The following is a 25,109-nucleotide window of genomic DNA, read 5'->3' as shown; positions in this document are numbered from 1 at the left end:
CAGAATGAAACATTTCCAACTCTTGCTTTTTTTAATCAATGGTCATCCGTATAGCATGGCTTCCAGGTGAATGTAAAAGTCCACAGAAGACAAGGAGGTTTGAAAAGCAATGCAGTAATCAGTAAACACAAGCCGGTGGACAAGACAAAAACACTTGGTGGCAAAGGTGTATATAACAACATAACCAGATGGGATATGGGATATGGGATATGCTGTTCTGTTATGTGCTAGCTATTCTAGGGCAGTTGTGTGAGATGCTGTTAGATGACTTTGCATAGGAAGGAAATGGTACTGGAGGTACAAATGACACACTACTGAGTTATAGATCAAACTAATAGTCCACATGTTTTTTTTGTACTGACTTTTTAAACGCTATAGTGAAGTTTATACACTTTATACACATGCTGGGGGAGTCTCTTATGACTATAGTACAGTAAGTTAAACTATTAATAATAATAATAAATAATATAATAATAATAATAATAATAATAATAATAATAATAATAATAGTATGCAATTTAGCATGACTGGCTATAACTATTCAAAATAACTTATGATCTTCTAGGCTAGCAAAAGCAGGTATAATTTTTGGTGTGGTACAAAACATACACGGCTTGTTGTAATAATCGAATGCAATATGGGAATGAAAAATGAACACGTTTTTGTCTTTCCAAACACTGTAGGTAAGAGTATTAATCAGCTTCCCTTACAGTAAATGAGCAAGCAGTCCACAAGCAAAACTAATTTATAGTAAACACATCTGAGCTTGTTTTTGCAAGATTGCCCTTTAAGGTTATCTCTACTTGTTGCAACCTCGGCACGCAACGACACCGTTACCTAGCCGTCCAATGAGACAGTGCCCTGTTGGCTGTTACAATTCCCGTCAGCCCTTCTACTGAGCTCTACGTCAGCACTGGGGCAGAAAGATGGCGGTGTCCATGGACAAGTGGTTGACTGCTGCTGCCGGTTTACTAATATGTTCTGTAATATTTAATCGCACTAATGCAGGAGTGGCGCCAGGATCTAACGATGCTCCTCACCGCCGGTTTGAATACAAATACAGCTTCAAAGGACCTCATTTATCACAGAGCGATGGCACTATCCCCTTTTGGGTGCACAATGGGAGTAAGTTTATTCCTACAACAATGTATCTGAACACAGTACTGTCCCATGCATACAAACTGGAATGCATTCATCTAACTTTACAGTACACGGTTTATTAACTTATTATTTCAGGTGATGTAGATTTATTTTTGTCCAAGGAAATTGAAGTGTTGCGGATAATGCCCATTAATGGTTTTAATAAAGGTTCGTACCTTTATTAAAACCATTATATATATTATACCATTATATACCATAATATATATATAGTTATTTTGTGATGTTGGTTATCATTGCAGTTATTCGAGGGGCTTACTCTGCAACTTTTTGGCATTGTGGAGCTGAAGCATAGTTTTTGAGAAGTCTAGCAACTTGGCAAAACTCAGAAGTTCAGTAAAATAAACACGTTTTTTTCACCAGTACACACAGCAATGCAACGTCATTACTGGGTTTTGTTCACTTCTGTTTAGGGGACCTGCCTGTGAATTTATAAGTATGCTACTAGTTCATTTTTCACTCCTATGAAGAGCTCTGAATGGGTCAGTTATGTGTCTTTTTGCTTTGTTGTACAGGAGGGTTAAAGTCTGTACATCAGCAATGTAGCTGTATTTAGGTTTGTGCTGACTTCATTTCACATTTACTTGAGATTTAAATACTGTACTTGTAAAGCAATAAATAAGAATGTGAGTTGGCTGGAAGTGGAAGCAAATCCAAAAGTTTCTTTAAATGTTTTGATGTATGTTTCAGATGCTATTCCAAGTGCTGATCAAGTCCGAATCACACCATCATTGAGAAGTCAAAAAGGCTCAGTGTGGACAAAAAACAAAGCAAACTTTGAAAACTGGGAAACTGAAATTACATTTCGTGTTACCGGAAGAGGAAGAATTGGAGCAGATGGCCTTGTAAATAACATTTACGCTTTAAAATTGTAACTCATCTGCTTTGTAGAGTTAATTATTTGGTTAATAATATCACCTTTTGAAATAGGCAATCTGGTTCACGTCAGACCAAGGACTTGAGGGTCCAGTCTTTGGCGCGACAGATTCATGGAATGGCCTTGGAATTTTCTTTGACTCATTTGACAATGATGCAAAGGTTGGTAAAATAAATTTTGCAAAACATGTATTTATAATGCTATCCCACTCATAATAGTGAAAAGCAAGAAACTGAAAAATAATTACATGGTCTAGAGCAGGTGTTCCCAACATTGTCCAAGAAGGAGACTGCCTTGATGTTTCTCCATCAAGGACCTTGAAGGACCACTAACAGCATGGGACTAAAAACCACGAGTTTCTGAGATGTTGCCTGGAGGCTACATAAAGCTACAGTATAATCAGATTCAGTTTTCAACAGTCCAATTCTTTGATGCCTGCTTAGCTTGGAGTTCTGTAGCTTAGCCTCCTGTGCACTAACCTTGTTGATGGGTACAATAATCAGTGGAAAAGTCTGAAATATATTCAGACTTTAGAGCGCGTGGCATAGCATTGTTTATAATATATAGCTTGGAGATCGCTGGTTCGAATCCAGGCTATATCACTGCCGACCGTGGACTGGAGTTCCCAGGGGGCAGCGGGCTTGCACTGCGAAAAAAAGCGGACAGCTGATGGCACTTTTTTCGGAGGACGCGAGTGCTCGTCTTTGTCTCTCTAAAGTTAGTTCATATAAGTTCCAAAATTGGGAGAAGTATTGGAAAGAATAAATATTTGTTTAAAAAAAAAAAGAAGAAATGTAAAGTCAAACATAATTTTTAGAGTTTTAAACAAGTCCTTACTTAATAGTGCATTGTTAGCCTGGGACTAATCGCATTCATTATATGGTACACTTTGGAATGATGGCACAACCCACATTACTTTATGCAAATCGTCATACTTTGTCAAACCATTGTTTAATTAGCCATGTGTAGATTGTATCTACAGACCATGTATTACAATATTTGTTAATGTTTTAAGTTTCTGGAATTGTTTTAGATATGGATGTCCACAGCCATAATATAAATTTGTATTTATAGTACTTATTTTTTACTCCTTTTACATCATGATATATAATAAGAAAACAAATATCTAGCTTTTCATTGTGAAAAATGTTGACTATTAATTTACTTGATGTAAACAAGGTAGAATTTCTTTTTGTGTGTCTTGCAATAAAATGGTAATATTTTTAATTTGCTTTAATTTTAGAAAAATAACCCTGCTGTTCTTATCGTTGGAAACAATGGAAAACTTGTTTATGACCATCAAAAGTAAGTTACATTTTTTTTTTTCTTTTTGTTACATTACACTTTTTGCTGTCTGCTGTGTTGTATGTACTGTATTCCTGCAATATCTTTTAGGCCTTGAATTATTTAAATTAGGGTCAAATGTGGATTTATTGAATCGGCAGTTTTAAGTGTCACATCACAGGTGTGCCCAATCCTGGTCCTGGAGGAATGGTGCCCCTCCTGGTTTTTGTTCCAACTGTGTCATAAATTATTAAAATAGAACAATAATTGATTGGTCTAAGTAATTTAGGACACAGTTGGAACAAAAACAAGGAGGGATACCAGCCCTCCAGGATCAGGATTGAACACCATGGACTTAGGACCTACTGCTATAAACTGTCATGTGACATGTCACATGGTGATGCATTAACTTTATTTACTAATTATTTAATAAAATGTCTGTCTTTATATTTGGTGTTAATGTAATTGAGCTTTTCCCCTTCAGTTTTATGGTAACCCTTAATTCAAACATGGGAATGACTGTTTTTACAAGCTGAATAAGTAAATATTGTGCATATTATTTGCATTGATGCTTCCACAGCTATCTAGAGCTTTGTTTGATTGCATGCAAAGCAATCTAGGGTGCTTATTTATGAAGGATATGTATACAAGTAATATGGCATTGTTTTGTACTAAACATCTGATAACTCTCTGAACTCAACCATTACATTAGTACATGTAATGGAAATACAAAATATGTTTCTTAGTATTAAATAAAATCTGTTTTTGCATATACAGTACTTTATTTCCATTGTATTTGTAAGACATTTAACTTAGACAATTTAACTTTGTTGAAATCTGCAGTGATGGTTCAACCCAAGCACTGGGGTCCTGCCTAAGGGACTTCAGAAACAAGCCCTATCCAGTCAGAGCCAAAATCACATACTACAAAAAGTCATTAACGGTAAGGTTCCATATTATATGTGTGTGTCTATATATATTATTTATTTATTTTGCAATAGTGAATAAATATGAACATCCTTACGAGCATGTGTATGTAACTTGAGTGTTTAATGTTTTTTTTTTGGTTTGTTTGTTTGTTTTTTTAGGTTTGGATAAACAATGGATTTACTCCAGATAAGGAAGATTATGAATTTTGTGCCAAAGTGGACAATATGATTATTCCAACTGAAGGTTTTTTTGGAATTTCTGCAGCTACAGGAGGCCTTGCAGGTTGGTGTGTCTATGTTATTGTCATCCGAGAATCCGGACTAAACGGAGTGCTTCTAGAACTCGGCAGCATATGTATGGAATGAACCAAATGGCATGTGTTTTCCACATACCCACATGGTAATGTCAACGGTGAACTAAGCAACTCTGTTAGTGTTACATCTATAGAATTATGTCATGAAGAACAGTTCACTTTGGCATGTATTTCTACAAGTCTCAATCGTTCCTATTGTATGTAATTGGTTTGCTGATAATAAACGGTTTGAACCTGCTACAAATATTCAACTGTTTAGTTCTTTCGTGAATGGTCCACTCTTTATTTTTCAGATGATCACGACGTTTTGTCTTTCTTGACATTCAGACTGACTGAACCTGGACAACAAGAGGTATGACTTACAACTAGATTAAATTTGGTAGTTTCTTAAGCGAGTTAACTTGTAACATAAAGGCCCATATTCATGTTTTAAGCCAATAGTAATAGTAAAAAAAGTTAGTCTATTTTAATGATCTAATAATTAAGTAACTTAAGGATTTTGTTATTTGTAACTCGTCTGAACAGGATAGGCTATTTACTGGTTGGAAAATGTATAAATCACGTTTGTAGCCTATTTTTTTGCTTTAAGCAAATTCCAAGCTTCAGTGTGCTTGTGTGGACTGTACATCAAGAGGAGGGAGGTATCTTGGAACATGATTCAGAAGAGCGAGGAGACCCTGCAGTATTGTTTACAATCTAACGTTCATCTTGCCAGCGCTTTGGCAGTAGATGATCTCCCTTTTTATAGTACCAACCGCATTAACCCAATCAGCTATCCCCTGCCATATTTTTTCAGCCACAGAGCCTTGGTATTTCCGAACAGCTATTCTGCATTGACTGGTACTATACAGTAAAGTGCAATTTGCACCATTTTTATGTGAAAGAAAAAGGAAACTTTAATATTGAAAAATCACAAGTTAAACTTGAGTTACTTTATTCAAATTTTGCAACAAAAAGTGGTGTGAAGGCGGTATTTAATCTGTCCTAATGTGAGCAGTCATCTTAAACGACTGAACAATGTAATTGTACTGTATTTTATATTTGCAGCCTGTTCCCGACCCTGAGATTCCACAAGAGGAGAAGGAAAAGTACCAAGAGGAGTTTGAACATTTCCAGCAAGATTTTGACAAGAAGAAACACGAATTCCAAAAAGAGCACCCTGACATCCATGAACAGCCATGTGAGAATTGAGTTATTGTATTTGGTAAACTCACTGCAGCTTGATATTGGTTTCCCTCCTGTAAAAAAAAAAAATATATATATATACACACACACACACACACACACTTACAAGGAACATTTTGTACATATACCCCCTTATCTATGTTGCTGTATTTTGGGTCAGATTTATCAAGATCCTTCTTTACAAATGCATTTACAATTTTTTTTGTAACAAATATTAAATTGTTAATGTTACAGGTAATATAAGCATACTTGAAATGAACCAGAGTTGTTTCATTCTGTAAATGAACTCTGGTGTATTTCTTGTTTTATAACAAACCTGTTTTATTTTACTTTTACAAGAAATGGTGCAAACTGTGATTGATTGATTTTTAAGACATTAGTGAATCTGTCCATTTTGTTTTGTCAGCACATTACTGATTTGTAATATTCCTTAATGTGTAGGTTTACAATGGTGGAGGATTCTTTAGTTTTACAAGTGGAGAGTTGATATGTGTGCTAGACTTGAGGGACTACTCATTGTTTTGGGCATTCACAATTTAATTCCTTATTTAACATTTACAGTATTTCATTTCAGCTGAAGATAATTATGAATCTGTTAGTGACCGGGAGGTCAGACAGATCTTTGAAGGCCAGAACAGAATCCACCTGGAGATCAAACAGCTGAACAGACAGTTGGGTATGATCCTGGATGAGCAAAGGCGCTATGTGACTATAGTAACAGATGAAATCACAAAGAGAGGAGCTGTGGCACATGGCCAGCCAGGACAGGTACGTTGATTTTGAGATTTTTACCATGGCTGTACACACACATTGTTCAGCCTACAAAGATGATTTATTAAAAAATGTCAACACAAGAAAACTATAATATCTGACTAAATAATTCATGTCAAAAACTAGACAACAGTTGTTTGCTAAATCAGCATAGTATATGACCGTGAAACTTGTCTAGGCCTATATTTATGCATACCCTTGAGGTAAACTTGAATGTGCATATACTTAAAATGTAAAAGATGTTGAGCTCCAATTTCAGTGCTTTTTCGGTATCAAAGAGTGTTGAACAGTTGCAAGAAAAATAAAAGGGACAAAAAAAAAGTTGTTTCATTTATATAAATGTTATAGCCAGCCAAATAACTCCATAACATTTAGTTCAGAGCATTGTGGTTTGTTCAGCTATATTATGCTCATTTAAAATGTGTTTTTCAGACTCCCACCGAAGAACTTGACTCTATTGTAAAAGCACAGCAAGAGGTGCTTAGAAATGTCAATGATATGAGGTAAGAGTCCTAACAAATCAATGAAGATTACAAATATCTGACAAGCACACTATGATTTACGCTAAAGTTGATTACTGCTGATTGGGGTCTGGAATTTGTTTGGTGTATTTTTGGACTAAGTGAGTAACATTATTAACAAAAACGATATACACTGTAAACTCATTTTTGTAACAAACATACTTTCTGCATGTTGATGCCCTATTTGAAAATGGATAATCTTACAGAGAAATGATGGGGGTGGTGGTTCACAAGATGCTTGGATCTGCTATTTTTGTTAGTTGTTGTTCTTATTTTTATTATTATTAAGCATGTTTACCATGTGTTTGTTAGTCCTCCAGCTGTCAAAAATGCTTTTTTTCATAATAAGACTAGTTGTTTTTCTTATAGTTGATGTTTTTCTTTTTCATCTCCATAATATAGTAATGTTGCTGGCTTAAATGTTTCTCAGGCTTCATCTTATTGTATTACAACAATAGTAACTAAAGAAAAAATTAAAATAAACATCACCATCTGCCATATAATTCTGATAGTCACGTAAATACATTTCAGTTTTTTCTTGCTCATTTTTCAAATCCATTTCAAATCCTGATCTTTAAGTGCTAAACCGCTACCCCCAGCTTAGAGGATTAGATCTTTAGTGAGCTTATCCAGAAGCATATTTGTTATGTTGGTGCATTTTTTAACAGGTTTGCTTATCCTTAGTATCTGGTATTTTACAAGGTTTTTTTTTAAACAAAACATAAGCATCTAAAGTCTAAGTGTTATGTTTACATGAGGACTTAATTAGAGGAAGCAATTACAGCTGTGAGTCTGCAGGTCTCTGTCAACTTTGCACACCTAGATTTGGCAATATTTGACCATTCTTCTTTACAAAACTGTTCAAGCTCTGTCAAGTTGCTTCGGGAGCACTGACGGACAGCAATTTTCAAGTCATGCCACAAATTTTCAATTGGATTTAGGACGGGGCTCTGACTGGGCCACTCGAAGATATTTGCCTTTTTGTTCCTTAGCCACTCCAATATAGCTTTGGCTGTGTGCTTTGGGTCGTTGTCTTGCTGAAAGGTGAACTTCCATCTCAGCTTTCTTGCAGAGGGCAACAGGTTTTCCTCAAGGACTTCTGTGTACTTTGCTCCATTCATTTTCCCTTCTATCCTGACAAGTGCCCCAGTCCCTGCTGATGAGAAACATCTCCATAACATGATGCTGCCACCACCATGCTTCACAGTAGGGATGGTGTTCTTTGGGTGATGTGATGTGCTGGGTTTGCGCCAAACGTAACGCTTTGCATTTTGGCCAAAAAGTTCAATTTTAGTTTTGCCAGACCACAAAACTTTTTGCCACATGGCTACAGAGTTTTTTTGCATACTTCAACCTGGATTCAAGGTTGTCTTTCTTGAGTAATGGCTTCCATCTTGCCACCTTACCATACAGGCCAGATTTGTGGAGTGCTTGGGATATTGTTGTAACATGCACACTTTGGCCAGTCTTGGCCATAAAAGCCTGTAGCTCTTGCAAAGTTGCCATTGGCCTCTTTGTAGCCTCTCTGGTCAGTCTCCTTCTTGCTCGGTCATCCAGTTTGGAGGGATGGCCTGATCTAGGCAGGGTCTTGGTGGTGCTGTACACCTTCCACTTCTTAATAAACGTCTTGACCGTGCTCCAAGGGATATTCAAGGTCTGATATTTTTTTATACCCATCCCCTGATCTGTGCCTTTCAACAACTTTGTCCCGGAGTTCTTTTGGAAGCGCTTTGGTGCTCATGGTTGAGTCTTTGCTTTGAAATGCACTACCCAGCAGAGACAACCTGCTGAATTTATCCTGAAATCATGTGAATTACTACAATTTAACACAGGTGGAGGCCACTTAACTTGGTGTGTGATTTTTGAAGGCGATTGGTTACACCTGAGTTAATTTAGGATTGCTATTACAAGGAGTGGGACAGGGACACTTATCCAACCAAGCTATTTCTGTTTTTATTTTTAATTTATTTTCTACAAATTTCTAAGATTTTTTTTTTTTTTTTTTACTTGGAAGTTGTGGGGTAGGATGTGTAAATAAATGGAAAAAAAAAAAAAAAAGATTTTAATGCATTTTAATTCCAGGCTATAGGCAACAAAAGGTGAACATTTTGAAAGGAGATGTACACTTATGCTACCCGAAACTGTTCATTTACTACTAGTTTTTTTATGCAGTAGCATTTTTCTGATACCTTACACTGCAGTTTGTATGACCGACCCTGATTGAAAACGTACATAATTACCGGTATTAGTTTCTTAAACACGTACATTTCATAAAGCAGGAAACCATTGCTAATAGAGATTCACGATTTGCAGATGACTGAGGTTTGTACCGCCCCATGTAGATACGTGCGAGGCCCATAATGTAAATCGTATTGGACAGTGGAGCACAAATGCTATCACAAATCACAGCATGGATATAATTTCAAGGTATGATGTTTATTTTTTAGATCAAAAGTAAAATTAAATTTTGTTCAGTGTCTATAAAATGCTAATTTAATCTGTCATGGAGAATGCAGGCTCCAGTTTTGTTATTATGTTAACCCTGGTTCTACCCATGCTAAAAATGAAAATATAATAGGTAGATAATCATTACTTTATCAAAATTCTGACTATGAAGAAAAAAAAAACAGCCGCAAATAGCTATAACCTTTCCATGATCCAAGTAACGGCTTCCTTGTTTTATCAGTACGAGTAATAGACTAAATACAATCTTGGCTTATATTAATTTATCAATCTATTTTATTTTTATATCAATTATCACTACCTTGCATACTTCTCCTGCTTAACTAGTGAAATGTGAGCTTTCATTTATTTTATTTATTTTTTTAATCATGGTTGATAGCTCTTATTCTGTTGTGTTGTATCACTTAATTTGCACCCATGAAATGTAACCTGGTTAAACGTACTGATGGCATATCAAATGCTTAGAGGGCAGATATGGTTGCATTCTTGTACAACTTAAGGATAAAACAAAAAACATTTTTACAAGGAATTGCATTAGTTCCTTCACTTAGTTAAGCACAAAGTGGTTTCAGTTGGTTACTTTGCCTACTATGTGATAGTTTGGGATATTCAGTCTATTTAAAACAGTAGGTAGGGGTTTATTTTTAAAATTATTTTTATATGTAATTATTAGTCGAATAAACTGTGAATAAGACTATTTTGCTACCTACTTTCCACGCAGGTAGCAAATCCTCACTGCTGCCTTAGTTATCTTCTATGCCTGCTGAATAGATATTAACTTTTCAATTTTTGCAATCACACTATTTGTAGCCAATTCTAGCCTTTTGTTATGTTTTTAAAGTTAATAGTGAATACACTTGATTATAGGAACATTTTCCAGTTTGTGCAAAACATGGTGTTTTTTTTTTTTCCATTCACTTTATTATGAGCAGTATGTAAAATTGAGAGAAGTTATTTAAGTAAACATTTTAGTTTGCATGTTAATATTTAATTAACAAGTATAGATATTTTATAGCTATCCAATCAGAATATGTTTTATTGTAAGGAAAGTCAGTAATTTATGTAAAATGAGGCAACTATACAAGTTTGTTAGTTTAGTGTTTATATATATATATATAGAGAGAGAGAGAGAGAGAGAGAGAGAGAGAGAGAGAGAGAGAGAGAGAGAGAGAGAGAGAGAGAGATGGATATTACATACAGTACCAGTCAAAAGTGAAACCATGTTTTTCATGATTATCTGTGCTTTTAACTGTATAAACTTGTCTATAAACACTTAGTATTTCATTATATTATACGTGTACTTATATAAGCTGATAATCATAAGTGAATTGCATTCAAAAATTACATTTTTAAATGAAAATGTAAATCTGGTCACCCAAAGCAAGGGGATTTCAGTCTGAAGCCCAAGTCAGTTAAAAGTCTGAAATGTGCATAACAGTGTTAGAACACTGGCCTAAGTATAAAGGTGTCTTTGTAAGATGTTCTCCGAGTTAACTAGCATGTTACCTAATTAACCCTTTGTCACCAATTATTATTAACAGCTGAGGGTCCATGATTACTATAAATATAGGTAGCATAGCCACAAGTTTGTCATTCCTGAATGTAAACAAAATACGTTCAGTTAAGCAAAGACAAAAGATTGTAAATCTGTAATTACTTTAAGAAATTAAGGTCAATCTTTAAGACACTTTGCAAGTGTCTGTAACTGTTGTGGCCAAGACCATCAAACGATTTGAAGAAACTGGCACTCATGAGGACTGAATAAGGTCAGGCAGGCCAAGGGTGGCCTCAGAATCAGAGAACAAGTTAATTCGAGTCACAAGTCTGCTAAACCGGTGATTAACTGCCCCTGAAACACAAGCTCAGATAAATGCTACTAGAAGTACAGCTGTTTCAACATCAACTGCTCAGAGGAGATTGCGTGAAGCTGGCCTAACTGGAAGAATTGCTGCAAAGAAACCATTGCTACAAGTGCAGAATAAGAGGAAGAGACTTGCCTGGGCCAAAAAACACAGAAACTGGATGTTTGAGGAGTGGAAGTCGGTCTTATGGACCGATGAGTCAAAATTTGAAATATTTGGGTCCAACCGCAGAGTATTTGTAAGATGCAGAGAGGGTGAGCGCATGAGTTCTGCATGTGTGATTCCCACTGTCAAGCATGGAGGAGGCATTGTCATGGTCTGGAGTTGCTTTGCTGGTGACAGAGTTGGTAATCTTTACCAAATTCATGGCAAGCTCAACTGGCATGGCTATCGTAAAAAAAAAAAACTAGTTTCCAGCAAGTCAACTCAAACTTTTGACTGGTACTGTGTGTGTGTGTGTCTACACTGAACAAAAATATAAATGCAACATGCAACAATTTCAAAAAATTTTCTGAGTTACAGTTCATATAAGGAAATCAGTCAATTTAAATAAATTCATTAGCCCTAATCCTATGGATTTCACATGACTGGGAATACAGATATGCATTTGTTGGTCACAGATACCTTTTTAAAAAAAAAAAAAAAAAAAAAAAAAAGGTAGGGGTGTGGATCAGAAAACCAGTCAGTATCTGGTGTGACCACCATTTGCCTCATGCAGTGCGACACATCTCCTTCGCATATAGCTGATCAGGCTGTTGATTGTAGCCAGTGGAATATTGTCCCACTCCTCTTCAATGGCTGTGTGAAGTTGCTGGATATTGGCAGGAACTGGTACTTGCTGTCGTACACGTCGATCCAGAGCATCCCAAACATGCTCAGTGGGTGACATGTCTGGTGAGTATGCAGGCCATGGAAGAACTGGGACATTTTCAGCTTCCAGGAATTGTGTACAGATCCTTGCGACATGGGGCTGTGCATTATCATGCTGAAACATGAGGTGATGGCGGCGGATGAATGGCACAACAATGGGCCTCAGGGTCTCGTCACAGTATCTCTGTGCATTCAAATTGCCATCGATATAATGCAGTTGTGTTCATTGTCCATAGCTTATACCTGCCCGTACCATAACCCCACTGCCACCATGGGGCGCTCTGTTCTCAATATTGACATCAGCAAACCGCTCGCCCACACGACGTCATACACGCTGTCTGCCATCTGCCCGGTACAGTTGAAACCAGGGTTTATCCGTGAAGAGCACACTTCTCCAGTGGCCATCAAAGGTGAGCATTTTCCCACTGAAGTCGATTACGACTGCAAACTGCAGTCAGGTCAAGACCCTGGTGAGGACAACGATCACGCAGATGAGCTTCTCTGAGATGGTTGCTGACAGTTTGTGCAGAAATTCTACGGTTGTGCAAACCCACAGTTTCATCAGCTGTCTGAGTGGCTGGTCTCAGACGATCCCGCAGGTGAAGAAGCCGGATGCGGAGGTCCTGAGCTGGCGTGGTTACACGTGGTCTGTGGTTGTGAGGCCGGTTGGACGTACTGCTAAATTCTCTAAAATTACGTTGGAGGCGACTTATGGTAGAGAAATGAACATTCAGTTCTCTGGCAACAGCTCTGATGGACATTCCTGCAGTCAGCATGCCAATTGCACGCTCCCTCAAAACTTGAGACATCTGTGGCATTGTGTTGTGTGACAAAACTGCACATTTTAGAGTGGCCTTTTATTGTCCCCAGCATAAGGTGCACCTGTGTAATGATCATGCTGTTTAATCAGCTTCTTGATATGCCACACCTGTTAAGTGGATGGATTATCTTGGCAAAGGAGAAATGCTCACTAACAGGGATGTAAACAAATTTGTGCACAAAATTTGAGAGAAATAACACAGGACCAACACTTTACATGTTACGTTTAGATTTTTGTTCACTGTATATGCTTTTAGTATGATACTGGGTATTTTTAAACACATTTTCAGTTGAAATGATCTCTATTGATTTGAAATCTTTATTTTATCCATTGAAATGCTTCTAATTAACTGCAAGCTGCATGTGCCGCACACAGGCTGCCTTTGTGTTTTCTTGTTTGCTATGCAAGCTTGTGAGGCTTGTAACGCATTTATATTGATCTGAAAATGTGTATATACTGTTTCTTCATTAGAGCGGGGGAGCAAACCAGGCACAGTTGCAGTTTTTTTTTTTTAAGCACCCCAAAACCCCACTCATTGACAATTAATAGCTGTATGAGCGTATTAATCGTGCTATTTGCTGGGTTAGACAGATACCATTATAGGTAGTAAAGGTACAAATTATCAAAGTGCTTTTTAAAATAAAAGGAATAAATGGGGCAGGCCATACAGAAAAGTGTGCCATGTTAAACAGAAGTTTAACATAGTAATTTAAGTAAGAACAGATTTGAGTTATTGCACGTGCTTCATCAAATGCAGTTTACATGGGGGCTGTTTTCCAGTGAAGATATGTCCACATATTGAATTGTTAATTGAGCCGATTGACTTTTCTTTGTCAATCAAAATAGGTCAGCTCTAGTAGATTAAATTAGATTATTTAATACATTTCCCTTTGTCTAATATAAGAGCTTTAATTCTAATATTCTTGGTAAATCTTTCTTGCATGGAAAATAATTAGATTCTCCTTTGGTTACGGAAAATTTGGGGACAGAGTATTGTGCTTTTTGTTGCTGGGTGCAATCAGGTTTTGAAGAAATATCACGTCTTACTAGATCCTTGGAGGATTAAAGACTTGTTTTCAGGAAAGAAATAAGAAAAATACGAGCAGCGTCCGATTTTCATTCTTGTTATTGATGTTCCCTGAGGAGTGCATACTTATTTTTTCCAATTAAATTTCCTTTGTCAGATTTCTTAAAAGCCATAATCATCTTAGGTTTTAAAAAAAAAAAAAAAAAAAAAAAAAAGAACTCTCCCTGACAGCAATAATACAGTATAGGAAACAATTTTTTATCAGAAACATGATCTTAGTTTTAAGATGTGCTCTTTATAAAGAAGATTAAGTTGTTTTCTTTAATACTTCAGAATAACTGGTTTCCTAAGGAGGCTTTCTTTTGTATTTAAAAGGATTTTTCAGTTTTCATTTTGTATATTAAACTATATTTACATGATCATTACATGATTATTTTCTTCTGTTAATCTTAATCATTGTCCTTCAAGCATTCACCTGTGTACAAAGGACTAGTGCTGTGATATTAATATGACATTCCAAGATGACTTGGTGTGTGTGTTCCATATATATATACATACATACACACACACACACACTACACATTACTCTTCAGTTGCAAAGTTTCTAAAAATGAAGCAGGTTAAACAAATGCAAAGTTATATTTTAAAAAGTATTCACACACACACACACATATATATATATAAAAATTAGTATGAGAAGTACAAAGTACAAGAAGAATATATAATACACTGAATTTACTTATGCGAGGAGAGAAGTGGATGTCAAAGCTTTACATTTGACTAGCCATAATTAACTAAGCTGATTTCTCTACACTAAAACTAGATGTATGGACATTAGGAACACAGATGAACTGCGTGGTTGAGTGGGGTTAAGAATTCCCAATTTAACTGTATAGCTATGGCCAAGAGTTATCACATTTTGCTTCAAAGTTGAATGAAACCTGAATAATGTTACGTTAACATTAAATTACATACCACGAAAAACGGACAAATTGAAAAATGGCCAGTGTACCGTCACAATGACGAAGCATCCGGAAACTGTCCAAATGTGAGGGATGCTTTTCTTCCAAGACCACCTCCTCCTTACGGCTCAAAACCATTTTCCCAACAGTGATTTCTTTTTTTTTTTGTATTTAATTTTTACCCTGTTTTTCTCTCAATTTGAAATGCCCAATTGTATATAGGCTCAGCCCACCGCTACCACCCCTGCGCTGACTCGGGAGGGGCGAAGACGAACACGCTGTTCTCCAAAGCGTGTGCCGACTGCTTGTTTTCACTCTGCAGGCTGGCCATGCAGCTAGCCCAGAGCTACAGTGTCAGAGGACAACGCAGCCCTGGGCAGCTTACAGGCAAGCCCACAGGCGGCTGTCCAGTCTACAGGGGTCGCTGGTGCGCAGTGAGCCGAGGACACTCTGGCCAACTTAAGCCTCCTCTCCCTGGCACTCGGCCAATTGTGCGCCACCCACTGGGCGTTCCCATCGGCTGTCGGCAATGGAATAGACTGGACACAAAGTGCCGACATTCAGGCTATCGGGCACATCCTGCACTCCACGCAGAGCACCTTTACCAGATACGCCACTCGGGAGCCCCAGTGATTTTTTTACTTTCAGCTAAACAAGTGAATATTTTTTTGGCCTAGAAATTTGCTGGATATCAGTGTTTGGGGTCTGATAGGACAAGATATCAGAAAGTCAACCATGCAACTGAAACAAACTGGTAATGTGTAAAGGTTGCATGGAGGAATCTAAGCATAACTCCACCCTTCAGTGCGTCAGAGTCCATGCCTGAGAGGATTAAGGAAGTTGTAACACACAATGGAATGCACTGCAAATACTAAGTACAGTAATCCGTTGCCTGTCTACTCATCACATATCCACCCTAACCGTTTATCAGCCGTGATCAACCTCTTCAGCAACATTAGTTTATTATTGAACAGAAAAGATTAGTTCACAGATTGTAGATCCTACCAAAGTTTTTATACACTGCATTGTATGTGCTCCTTGCACTACCATTGCTGGTAGTGTCACGTGAGTTGTTCAGTGGGTTGATATATGAATAAATCCTGTTCGCCTGCAGGGCGTATCAACTTCAACCTCCATCTCGGTCTCCTGCCTGTCACTCGACAGCGAATGCACGCACTCACACGGCTGATGGCTACTCTGTTACAAGCATTAATACCCTGTATTTTTCTAAACAAGGGATTTAGGGGAGCTCCCTAAAAAGCTTAATCAGAAAAAAAAATTATTAAAAATTGTGACTGTAGTAATTGTTACAGCTGTGTATAACGGTATTTAAAACAGGATTCGTTCATCTGACTTTTAATTATCCGCCCTTCCTCTGGTCCCACCACAGTCAGATATGCGACAGATTACTGTTAATACTGTTATGACTTCCAATAGACTCTTGTGATATCATTTTGTAGTTTCTTTGTTTACATAATGTTAAATTAAAAGATCTACGTTTTTGTTTCTTTTTTTTTTGGTAATTGTCAATATGTGAATCCTACAATTCTAGGGTGATGCAAAATTTTTGGCCATAGCTGCACTGTATGATCCAAGACAGACTAATGAAGACAGTAGTTCAAAGAGCAAGATCATGATTGTGCCATTGCATTATTAATAGGGTAGAGATTAAAAGCCATGTGAGAGTCTCTCCCTGTAATCCTTTTTAAAGCTGGGAAGATACATCACATTAAGAAGACTCATTACAAATATTTATTGAAGGAGCATGTGTTCTGAGAAGGGATTCATTTAATAACCATGCCTATTTTACTACATTAAGTTAAGTTGAAGTTATCATTATCATAAGACTCACACGAAAACCATTTTAGTTTGAGTAGGAAAACAAAATGGATCAAACAGAATAAGCTGGTACCGATAATTGTAGTATAATAAACTTACAAATTACATAATGTAGTCATTTGTGATGGCAAGGAGGCCATTGTCCTCACAGAAACTGTTCCAACTAAATGCTGATAAACACTGGCTAAAGGTAAGCAAGCATCTCCTTAATTCAATCAGCTCAAAATACTGACTATTCAGATGTGCTGGTGTACCTCTGAACATTGCTGAATATTGTGGATTAAGAATGAATGTTTGTTCATGTAAGTGTTCATAGCACGTTCAGAATATCTGCCATTTACTCAAGAATGGGGTTTACAATTATCACAAACAGATATCCAAACTTTGGGTCAGAACCAATGCCCAATAAAACCATGTAGAGACAACGCTGTTCTGTTAGATCTTCTGTTATATTTTATAGTTTTGGATTGAGTCATGCAGTGCTGTAGCCTGTTTTATAGGTTATAGTTTATTAAATGGAGTGTTTGAAAGGTCTAATTGTGAAATGTATTTGTTTCAGGAATACATTAACAGAGTCTCTCAGACTAGTGGGTAATGTTCACAATCAAGGCAATGCTGCAGGGACATATGAAACTGTCCAGCACTTCAATGACATTAAGGAACACCTTCATATGGTTAAAAAAGATATTGACCATTTGATACAGAGAAACAGGGTAAGTGGCTTGCCTTCATTTTCTTTATTTAACATGATGCACTTGTTTAAATTATTTGTATAATGCATGGCTGGATTTAGGCATGAGTGGTCAGAAATGTGATATTTAACCTTTGTACAAGGAACCACCTGCTCAAAGTAAGCTTCTTAGCAAAACTTTGAAGACACAAATAGATTTTCACCTTAACGTAATCTGTCTGGACTTTTGTTTACCTTTAGGATCATCCCACTCCAGCGTTGTGTGGTCTAGTACAGTGTGTGTGTGCAGATATACATACATACATACATACATACATACATACGTGTACACATATAAATTCATGGATGAAGGCTATATTTGCATCCAAAGCCATTTTTAAAAAGGCATAATACCATAGTAGTGATGTCAAAAAGTGATAATTCCTCTAGAGGAAAATATATTTGAAGTTTGACCCATTCAACTCCTCGAGACCATCACTTACAATTCAAATACAGAATGTCTCATTTTCAATCACTAACACTCACAGTACAGAAATGATCATTAATGATCAACAAAATGAGAATAGGTTAAAGTTGTAAAGCTGGTACATTCGTATCTACAGCACTGAAACAGTACATTAAAAAAAAACTACTGCTGAACCTTGTTGTCTTTAATATTAGCATCACAAGGGTAACAGTTTATAAATTACGTGACCTTTGGTCGCTTAATTTATGATGTCACAGAACCCTGGATGAAATTGTTTTTCTATAACTCACTGAAACCCATCTATCTATCTATCTATCTATATATATATATATATATATATATATATATATATATATATATATATATATATATATATATATATATATATATATATATACACACACACACACACACACCTCTTTTCATCTCCCCTTGTCATGCTGAAGATTGCATTATTTTGAGCTGTGCATATGCATCAGCATTTCATTGAATTTTGCCTGTGTGATTACTTACACTATTCATGGTTTAAGTGTGAACTTTAGGTTTAAACACCTTTCTTTAACCGTGTAGCGTAACAGCCATTTCCTCGCATATGTTTCATTTTCCAATTATGTATATGCTGTCAAACCTGTATTAAGAGACCATTAAGGGACAGTCTAATAGTAGCCTCTTAACACAGGTGGTCTCTTGAGGGCCCATAACTTGTGAATTTTCTATTTTGTCTATGCTTTCCTGTAATTATGTATGTCTTACATACACTGTAAAGGCCAGAAGATGTAATGAACAAAAGGAAGTATGTAATTTAATAACATTCATTTAGAAAATAGTTACAAAACGAGTTATTTTGTGAAAGTAATGAATGCTTGCCTGTCTCGGGGGTCACACAAAATATTTTAAATCCTTTGCAAGTTTCAATGGCTGTGTCTGCCATCCAGGTACATGTTGATTCATTGCATCCTGAAACCAGCGCCAGCGTAAGCATGAGATCTTTTTTATATTATCGCGCACATTGTTTTCATACTCTAAGTGGCTTGAAATTTTCGATATTTATTTTGCTTTTAACGGTTTGCCTTTAAGTCTTAAGCCGCGACATCATAATTATGAGAGCATTCTGTTAAATTAGCGGGAAAGAACAACAATACCACGAAACAGACATTGGAAGCTACCTAGTTGCCAGATAAGGGCGAGAACGAAATGCAAATTAAAGAAGCTGGGGGAAGTGATTAATGTCACTGCTTGCCCTTGTATTGAATAATGAAGAAAGTGAAACAGAATCAGCAAATTAATCAGGACATTGAGGTAAAAAGATGCGACTTTGTTTTGTAATTGACAGTTTAATTAAGATATTGAATCAGCTCAAAACACGGTCACTTGAACAAAAATAAAAACCTAAAACTTCAAGCCCTAGTTCGCTCGCTCGCTCGCTCTCTGTCATCTGTAGTTTCATTAGCACCCTAGCTAGGCAATCAAGATAAACTGCATTAGAAATGTCTATCGACATAATGAAACCTATGTGGGTGATCCCTGTCAATGAGTGGATTACCTTCAGGCGGTCGTAGCCACAGCTAGGAATACTACTTACTAACAGTGATTATGTCATTGGAAAGTGCCGGGTCTGTACTTTTACGGTGGCTTTTACATTGCCTGAGTAATATGCAATTAAGGTTCGGTCCGCCAGTGCACCAATACGAATGGGGCTGAGTTTAAGTGGAAACTATTACTTGCAAAGCATATTACAACATTTTTTAAATGTTAAATATTTTAAATCCAGAAAAGAAATATAACTGATCTCGCTTTTTGTGTTGGATGTGAATGAAAATAAGAGCTGCCTTGTTTGTAAAGAACGTTAATAGAGTTCCAGCCAATGTCCTCTTACTTTAAGGAGCTCAAGCTGAAATCGTAAAGTTTAAAATAGGCTACCAAAAAAAAAAAAAAAAAAACGTAAAATTTAAAACTGGCTACAAACATGGCAGCGGACTCTCTTTAGCACGTTCGCAAGAGCTTGCTGACTTAATACAACTGGGTTGATATTAAAAAGAAAGCCTTGTGAGATTTTTAATTAGAGGTACCGGCGCTATGACTACACACCCAGAGGTTCTGTGGCTGTGCCTCAGCACTGCATGCACAGCCCTTACCTAACTACAGTTTAGTGACGTGGCACACCCACTATAGCGCTTCAGTGGTGGTATAGCCTTTCACACAGGCAGTTATGACGGTTTAGTGCCGTCTCTGAACAACCTTGTGTGTGTGTGTTTGTGTGTATGAATGATAAACTGTTGGAGTAAGTTAATGTGAAGAATGAATTACATTACATATGAAATAGAATTACATGTACCTGTTTGTCTCATGTATGCAGTAGTCTGCCTTTGCTTTATCCTTTTCATTAAAGAATTAAAACGCAGTACAAAACTACAAATCCAGAACTGAAGCTGAACTTGTATTCAAAATCAATCTGACATGAATCATTTCAAAGTACAGCAAATCTTAATCCAACATGCAAGAATCCCAAACTGATATTTTATTCCAAATCATCCTGATGTGAAAAGTTAAGCAGATCCTCAAGTGTTTTCTTTTCTTTTTTCTTTAATCAATTTACATTATATATAGATATAATGTGTGTGTGTTTATTTTATTTTCTTTATTTAAATCAGGGGCCAAATGAAAAGGTGACGTGTCCAGAGCTTCCACCTTTCCCATCATGTTTATCTACAACCCATTTCTTCATGTTTGTAGCAGTTCAAACGGTGTTGTTTATCGGTTATATAATGTATAGGTGAGTATGTGTAATGTTTATTCAAATTCATGAAAATATCACATGCGTTATAATAAAAAAAATATTATATAAAATATTACAAATTCTAAAATTATATAGCAAACAGAAGCACTTTTTATTTTTACATAAACATGATACCTAACTGAGCATTTTTATCTATTTTTTTTTTTTTTTTTTTTTTACAGGAGTCAGCAAGAAGCTGCTGCCAAGAAGTTCTTTTGATGAAAAGCGTGTTCATTTTCTGTGGAAATTAAAGAAAAAATGTAAATGAGGGAACTTAATTTTTTTTTTTTTTTTTTCCCAAAAACTAACTATTATTCTGAACACAATATTTTGTTTAGATATAATGAGAAATTTGAGTTAAGCAAAAAAAAATTCTTGGTATGATTGGTAAAAGATGTACATGGAGTTTTTAATGAACAGTTGCGCTATTAGAAAAAAAATGTCATTTGTGAATGTTTGGTCAGTGATATCCCATCTTAGTTTAAATTGGTCATGTGTTAAACCCAGTTGCGTTATAGAGCATCAGTAAACATTAAACCTGATCAAATCTGAGTAAAACTAAAGAAACAACTTAGTCTTGTAACAAACATCAATGAATGAATAGTGGTATGTTGTCAGAATGAAAGATGTAGAAACATACATTTGGTATCGAAAGTCAGTGCATTGTTTTTTGCAAGGTACGTACGTAGTTTGCAGTAATTCATGGAAAGTTAGTATTGTTTACGTACGTGAGTGTACGCCTTGCTTATTGAAAACAAACTACAATAAAGGATCAACTTTATAGATTTAGTGTTTTAATATGTAATATTCCATTTAAAGCTTTCTGTCTTGTACACATTAATTGTTATAAAATAGAAACAGTTTTAAAATCGTTATTGCTTTTTGTGAAACACAGGGTTTTACAGAAGAATAATGGTTGCAGATCACCATGTTTTTGAAATTCAAATTCTACCGTAATACACAAGTATATTGACTGTAGCTTGGATTTGAGATGCAAGTTGATTTAAGTAGACCTTGCCACTTGAATCAGTCTCTCATTGCTGTCTCAGAGAGGAAACCTGTCCTGAGATGTGTGTTTTTTTTTTTTTTTTTTTTTTTTTTTTTTGGGGGGGGGGGGGTTGTTTTTGTTTTTTGTAATCAACTCAGTCCCTCTAATTATTGATTTGCATTCCTCTCTTAGAGATGCACGTTCACCTATTAGATGTAATAAGGGTCATATTTCTAAGGCTGGTTTCTAAAATTACCTGAGTAGATAACTGAAACAAAAAAGTATTTTTAAATCATGTCTTTCTGAAAACTGCACTATGAATTATTTATTGAGGACTGTTTATTTTTCAGTTTGATAACTTGGGGTGGAACCTCAACTTCACAGGAATACTGCTCGTGTTGCAAGTGGATTGTCCGGGCACATTTTTAATCCGTTTTATAATGCCACTGAACAGGTTGTTGCTTTGATTTCCATTTAAGTGCTATAATTTGTGTATACATTCTAGTAAGCTGTTTCCCCCAATCTCAAATGCTTACTCTTCTGTTAACAATATTGTAAAGACTGTAAGGATATAATTAAATGGCACTACTTAGACAATTTTGCTTACATATTCTTTTCATGCAGAATGTTTTGGATATTTCAAAACAATAAAAGTTTTCTACTGGGAAATCAAAATGTTCTTTTGGGTTTTTTTCCATATTGACACTGAATTTCAGTCAAGGAACAAAGAAAAAGATTGAGCGGACCTGTATAAGCATCCAGGTTTTAAGGCATCGTGGTAGAACAGTGGGGCGAGTCTCTCCTCCCGCTGGACCACTGGCAGTGAAAATGCTGCCAATGGTGAGGCTGTCAGCAGGTGTGCTGACAGCTCCCAGACTGACTTCTGCAGCCGGGGGAATTCCAGCAGTGGAAAGGCTGCTGAGGAAGGTGGTCTCCTGACCTCTCCCCCCTTCTTCATAGCCGGCAGCTCCCTCTGGTGGGGTCTGGCCACACTGACCCCTGTGGCCAAGCAGAGCTGACGACGACCCCTGGCGAAGCTGAGCCAGCAGCCCCAGGTGATGCCTGGGGTTGCCAGCCGCTCCGCGATGCCAGGCAGGCATCCTTGGGCGAAGCGAGACAGGCATCCCCAAGCAGGTTTTGGCCCTTTTCTCGGCCACTGCGGCTGGGCGGTTCTTCCCCGTGCTTCCCTCTGCAGCCTGTGCAAGGGCTGCTGAGGACCGTCAGCATCTAGTCATGGTCCTTCTGTTGAAGGGAGGGGCAGTTCCTGCTCCTCTCCTCCTGATGGTGATGGAGGCAGAGGCAGCTCCAGCTCCTCTCCTCGTGATGGTGGGGGAAGTGATACCAGCAGACATTCATCCTCTCCTGGTGGAAAGGGACCCAGCAGGCATTCACCCTCTACTGGTAGAACGGGACCCAGCAGGCATTCATCCTCTGCTGGGTTTGGAGGCAGAGGCAGCTCCTGCTGCTCTGCTCCTGGCCGTGGAGGTGACGGAGGCAGAGGCAGCGTGTAGCCTCCTGGCGACGAAGGTGGGAGCAGCATGTAGTCTACCCTCGTTTCGGGACTGGTGCGGTGTTCTCTCTCTTGCAGGGGACTGGTGTGGCCCACGGTCCCTCCGTCTGGGTGCTGGACGCACACAGTCCCCCCGTCTGGGTGCTGGATGCTCATGGTCCCCCTATCTGGGCACTGGACACACGGCCTCCTCCCACTTGGGCATTCATTCCCCCTCTGCATATTGCGTGGGGCATAGGGCCAACGTGTGCCCAGATACCCCACAGCCGGGTCACGACTCCACCGCAAGGCACCGGAAAAAGGGCTTCAGGCAGTCGTCACCGACCTCCTCTTGCTGTTGCAGCTTTCCTCTCGCCCTTCTCCTTCTCCCCACCTTCCTCTCTTGGGTCGGTTCCTCCTCCTCCTCATAATGGCGGAAGGGACAGTTGGCGAACAGATGGTCCTGGTCGCAGAGGAGGCACCCTGGCGATGGCTTGTTATATCGCCATGGATGTCTGGCCATTAGGCAACACTCCTCCTCCCTGTTCTTCACCTCTTTATCCTTCTTCCATCCCATTTTATTTATTTATTTTTTTGTAATCCAATTTTATTTTTCCCCCCCAAAAACTGTGGTTCCTGGTCTTTGTCTAGGAGGCGCTAGTACTCCCACGTGTCACGAAGACAGCTGTAGTTGGTGGCGTCAGACCAGAAACAGGAACCAGGAAATAAACAACAGAGATGTGGAGCTGAGCGATTGGTTTCGCTCAGCATTTAATAATGAACAGTTGTAAAAAATAAAAGGTTGTAAACACAAACAAAACACAGGACACGGTACGTTCGCCAAAATAAAGACAAACAAAACTGACTGCACAGACCAACACGGTGAGCTGATATTTGAATTATTACGGTGGTTATTACCTCTGTCTCCAATCCTGTCCTCCACTCATCGAACACACAACCCCAAGTGAGTGAAAACATGCTGCTTTTATGCAGCTGTACCAAGACTCGATTGCTAATCAATCATTCAATTGGTGTCGCAGTACAACTGCACGTGAATTAATAAAGTGCAATTCCCCATACTCGCATATTATTACATTTTACCTGTATGTGAAGTGCTGTGCAATCCTCGTGTCTAAATACAAATATACATTTTAAACAACTCGTGTTCCACAGACCCATTTATATCCCGTGTACCAATGACTATACACCAACATTAACACATAACATGCAACATATAACACTGAAATACATGCAGGAGGGGCGGGCAACATTGCCACAGTGACATACTGTTTTATGTATATATTTATCTAATGCACAATTAAAAAAAAAAAAAAAAAAAAAAAACTTCCCTCTATTTCTTTCCCGTTTTCCGATTCATGTTATTATATAGCAACCCTATGTGACAAGGTAAGTTACAAAACCTGGACGAAGGTCATTCTATAAAAGCAAAGGTTTGCAAGCCTTGTACTTAAGACATTGTATGACAGAAGAGTCACAAATCAGGTTTAAAGCCAACATAAAGCCTATACATAGGGACAGGCATTTTGAGGGCAGTATTTAACAGGAAATGAATGAAAAGCCTACCCTTAGGACACCAAAGAACAACAGTCTTCAGTGCCAAATTGCTAGCAGCTTTCTGAGACTGAAACAAATTTTAAAAAGCAACAGATTGACAAATGAAACATCACCATAGTGCAAAACACCTCTAAATAGTCTAATGTAGAATTCTGTGCTCAGAACAAACATTAGACGTGTCTCTTGGTTTATGAATCGTCCTTAGATCTAAATACTGTGCCTTGTTAAACCCTTTGAACATT

General features: G+C 37.6%; 1 protein-coding gene across 1 annotated transcript; it reads left to right on the top strand.

The window, feature by feature from the left end:
* Nucleotides 1-901: 901 nt before the first annotated feature.
* lman1 (lectin, mannose-binding, 1) lies at nt 902-22,470 on the top strand. Its single transcript, XM_041254514.1, has 14 exons — nt 902-1,125; nt 1,849-2,003; nt 2,089-2,196; nt 3,279-3,340; nt 4,163-4,262; nt 4,408-4,531; nt 4,856-4,914; nt 5,610-5,742; nt 6,322-6,515; nt 6,951-7,021; nt 17,442-17,595; nt 20,691-20,812; nt 20,998-21,075; nt 22,154-22,470. Exons 1-13 carry the CDS (start codon nt 927-929, stop codon nt 21,032-21,034), a joined length of 1,518 nt encoding a protein of 505 aa, XP_041110448.1. The 5' UTR covers nt 902-926; the 3' UTR covers nt 21,035-21,075; nt 22,154-22,470.
* The last annotated feature ends 2,639 nt before the right edge of the window (nt 22,471-25,109 follow it).

Source organism: Polyodon spathula, chromosome 1, assembly GCF_017654505.1.
Source record: "Polyodon spathula isolate WHYD16114869_AA chromosome 1, ASM1765450v1, whole genome shotgun sequence".
NCBI lineage: Eukaryota > Metazoa > Chordata > Actinopteri > Acipenseriformes > Polyodontidae > Polyodon > Polyodon spathula.
This window is presented reverse-complemented; position numbering and strand designations above follow the sequence as displayed.

Excerpts from the sequence above, each read along its gene's own strand:
- lman1 (XM_041254514.1), top strand. The coding sequence starts at position 927 with ATGGCGGTGTCCATGGACAAGTGGTTGACTGCTGCTGCCGGTTTACTA. Across the intron at positions 3,341-4,162 it reads CTTGTTTATGACCATCAAAA|TGATGGTTCAACCCAAGCAC; the intron begins GTAAGTTACATT and ends TGAAATCTGCAG. Across the intron at positions 4,263-4,407 it reads ACTACAAAAAGTCATTAACG|GTTTGGATAAACAATGGATT; the intron begins GTAAGGTTCCAT and ends TTGTTTTTTTAG.